The sequence below is a fragment of the Condylura cristata genome, unplaced genomic scaffold (genome assembly GCF_000260355.1).
Source record: "Condylura cristata isolate star-nosed mole 26May11 unplaced genomic scaffold, ConCri1.0 scaffold00022, whole genome shotgun sequence".
Classification (NCBI taxonomy): Eukaryota; Metazoa; Chordata; class Mammalia; order Eulipotyphla; family Talpidae; genus Condylura; species Condylura cristata.
The window spans coordinates 27824255-27826321 of NW_004567123.1; the positions used below are offsets into that span (position 1 = coordinate 27824255).

General features: G+C 59.7%; 1 protein-coding gene across 1 annotated transcript in view; it reads left to right on the forward strand.

Annotated features, from left to right (window-relative positions):
* Nucleotides 1-2067, forward strand: part of HNF4A (hepatocyte nuclear factor 4, alpha) — a 20547-nt gene that overhangs the window by 9609 nt on the left and 8871 nt on the right. The window contains exons 4-5 of the mRNA XM_004687019.2: nt 585-691; nt 1281-1436. Coding sequence (XP_004687076.1) covers nt 585-691; nt 1281-1436 — 263 coding nt within the window. The remainder of the gene's footprint in view (nt 1-584; nt 692-1280; nt 1437-2067) is intronic.

The following is a 2067-nucleotide window of genomic DNA, read 5'->3' on the forward strand; positions in this document are numbered from 1 at the left end:
GGTCTGGGGCTGCAGCTCTGGCACATGCACAAGACCTGGGGAGCAGCCGGGAGCCTCCAGACCCCCTCAGACCTGCTTGGGGCTCAGAGACCTGGGGCATCAGCCTGCCACTGTCTTGCTTATTTTACACATTTTGCTAGAAGGGAAGCGCCCTTTTCCAAAACAGAGCTAGCAAATCTGTCATCTAGATAGATTCCTCATTCAGTGCTCAAAATTGCCCTCCTGGGGCTGCTGCCCAGCCATTCTATCTGGCTTGCCTCCAGGAGGGGCGGGTCACTCCTCAGGCACCCATGGTTGGCTGGACCACTTGCAGCATTTGGGAAGTTCTCCCACCAGCTGCTTAGAACCCATCTCTCCTGGCTCCTACAGGCTGATCTGGGGCCTGCTCCCCGACACCCCTGCCCACCCCACCCCTCCCCCACCCTGACTGTGCTCCTTCCACTCCAGCACCCCCTGCGGTAACCTCCCTCTGGATGAAAGTCTCTCCCCAGGCTCCTCACCCACTCCTCATCAGTCACATGACTCCCCCATTCTGATCCCTCCATCCCTGGCCTCCCACCTCACCTCTGCTTGCCTCTTCACAGCTGTCCAAAATGAGCGGGACCGAATCAGCACTCGCCGGTCCAGTTATGAGGACAGCAGCCTGCCCTCCATCAACGTGCTCCTGCAGGCAGAGGTGCTGTCTCAGCAGGTACAGAGCTTCCCTCTGCACTGAAGAGGAGCCTCACCCCCATCCCAGTCCCCCTGAGCCAGGCCTTGGAGGTAGAAGGACCCCAGACCCCAAAGCAGGGGCGCTGAGTCCTATATCACCCACTGGCCTAGTAGCAAAGACAGAACTTGAGCCCAAGCTGGCATTCTGGGCACTCTCTGGCTCACCCTGCTGCCCCATTCCGCAGGCCCCAGGGGAACAGAGTAGTGGCCAGTGGACAAAGCAGCAAAAGGCTCGGCCCATGCTTTGCTGAGTGACCGTGGCAAGTCACAGCACCCCTCTGACAGATGGCTTTGTCATCTGTCCAATGAGGGTGAGGATTTTTGCCCTGCTTCTCCTCTAGAGTTGGGCGCTTCCTTGGGAGTCTGTGGAGCGGTGGAGAAGGGAGGGGGCCTGCCCTGCCCCCACTGCCTCCTGTCCGCTTCCCCCTGGGCTTCCTTCAGAGCTGAGGAGGCTGGGCAATGCAATCCCCTTTAGCAGCCAGGAAACGGTCTGGGGAGGGGGTTCTGCAGAGGACGCAGGGTGTAGGCAGGGCCCAGCCACACCCAGCATGGTCCTTCTTCTCCCCCAGATCACCTCCCCCGTTTCGGGGATCAATGGAGACATTCGGGCCAAGAAGATCGCCAGCATCGGGGACGTGTGTGAGTCCATGAAGGAGCAGCTGCTGGTGTTGGTCGAGTGGGCCAAGTACATCCCCGCCTTCTGCGAGCTGCCCCTGGATGACCAGGTGGGGAGCAGGCGTGAGCAGGGGCCCCGGTCGTCTCTGACAGAGTACACGTGTGCCCAGAGCTGTCAAGTCATTTCGTAAACCTGAGTCTCCCCCCATACTCTGAGGGAGGGAGGCCCGTTATCACTCCCATCTCCCATGCTTCAGGCGAGGCTGCCAGGGCACAGAGCTCGTACCCAGCACAGCTGGGGCAGAACCAGGCGGGTGCGCCCCAAAGTCCGGTTCCTAACCCCTGCACCTCTGCACCCGGCAGCTCTCCTGTGGGCGTGGGAAGAGGGGGGCACAGGTGTTGCTAGGGTTCCAGGTGCCAGGACAAGAGGGTCAGGAGATGGATGTGGGCTGGAATCCTAACCCTGAGAAGCGTTTTCTCTGTGATGGTGGAAAAACTCCCCCTGTTCTCTGAGCCTCGGTTTTCTTGAACCTTACAGTTTTCTCCTCTGTCAGGTGGGAATCACATCTGCTTCCGACTGTTGGGCTTTGACAAGCCCAAACCAAGTCGGGGGGCGTCCACACACGGCCTGGGCACAGCTCGCCTCCCTTGACGTCAGTTTCTTCCTCGGATTCCCCTAAAGAGCTTACCTCAGCATTTTGTTTTCCAAAGTCCAGTCTTTGGAACACCCGAGGGGAGCAG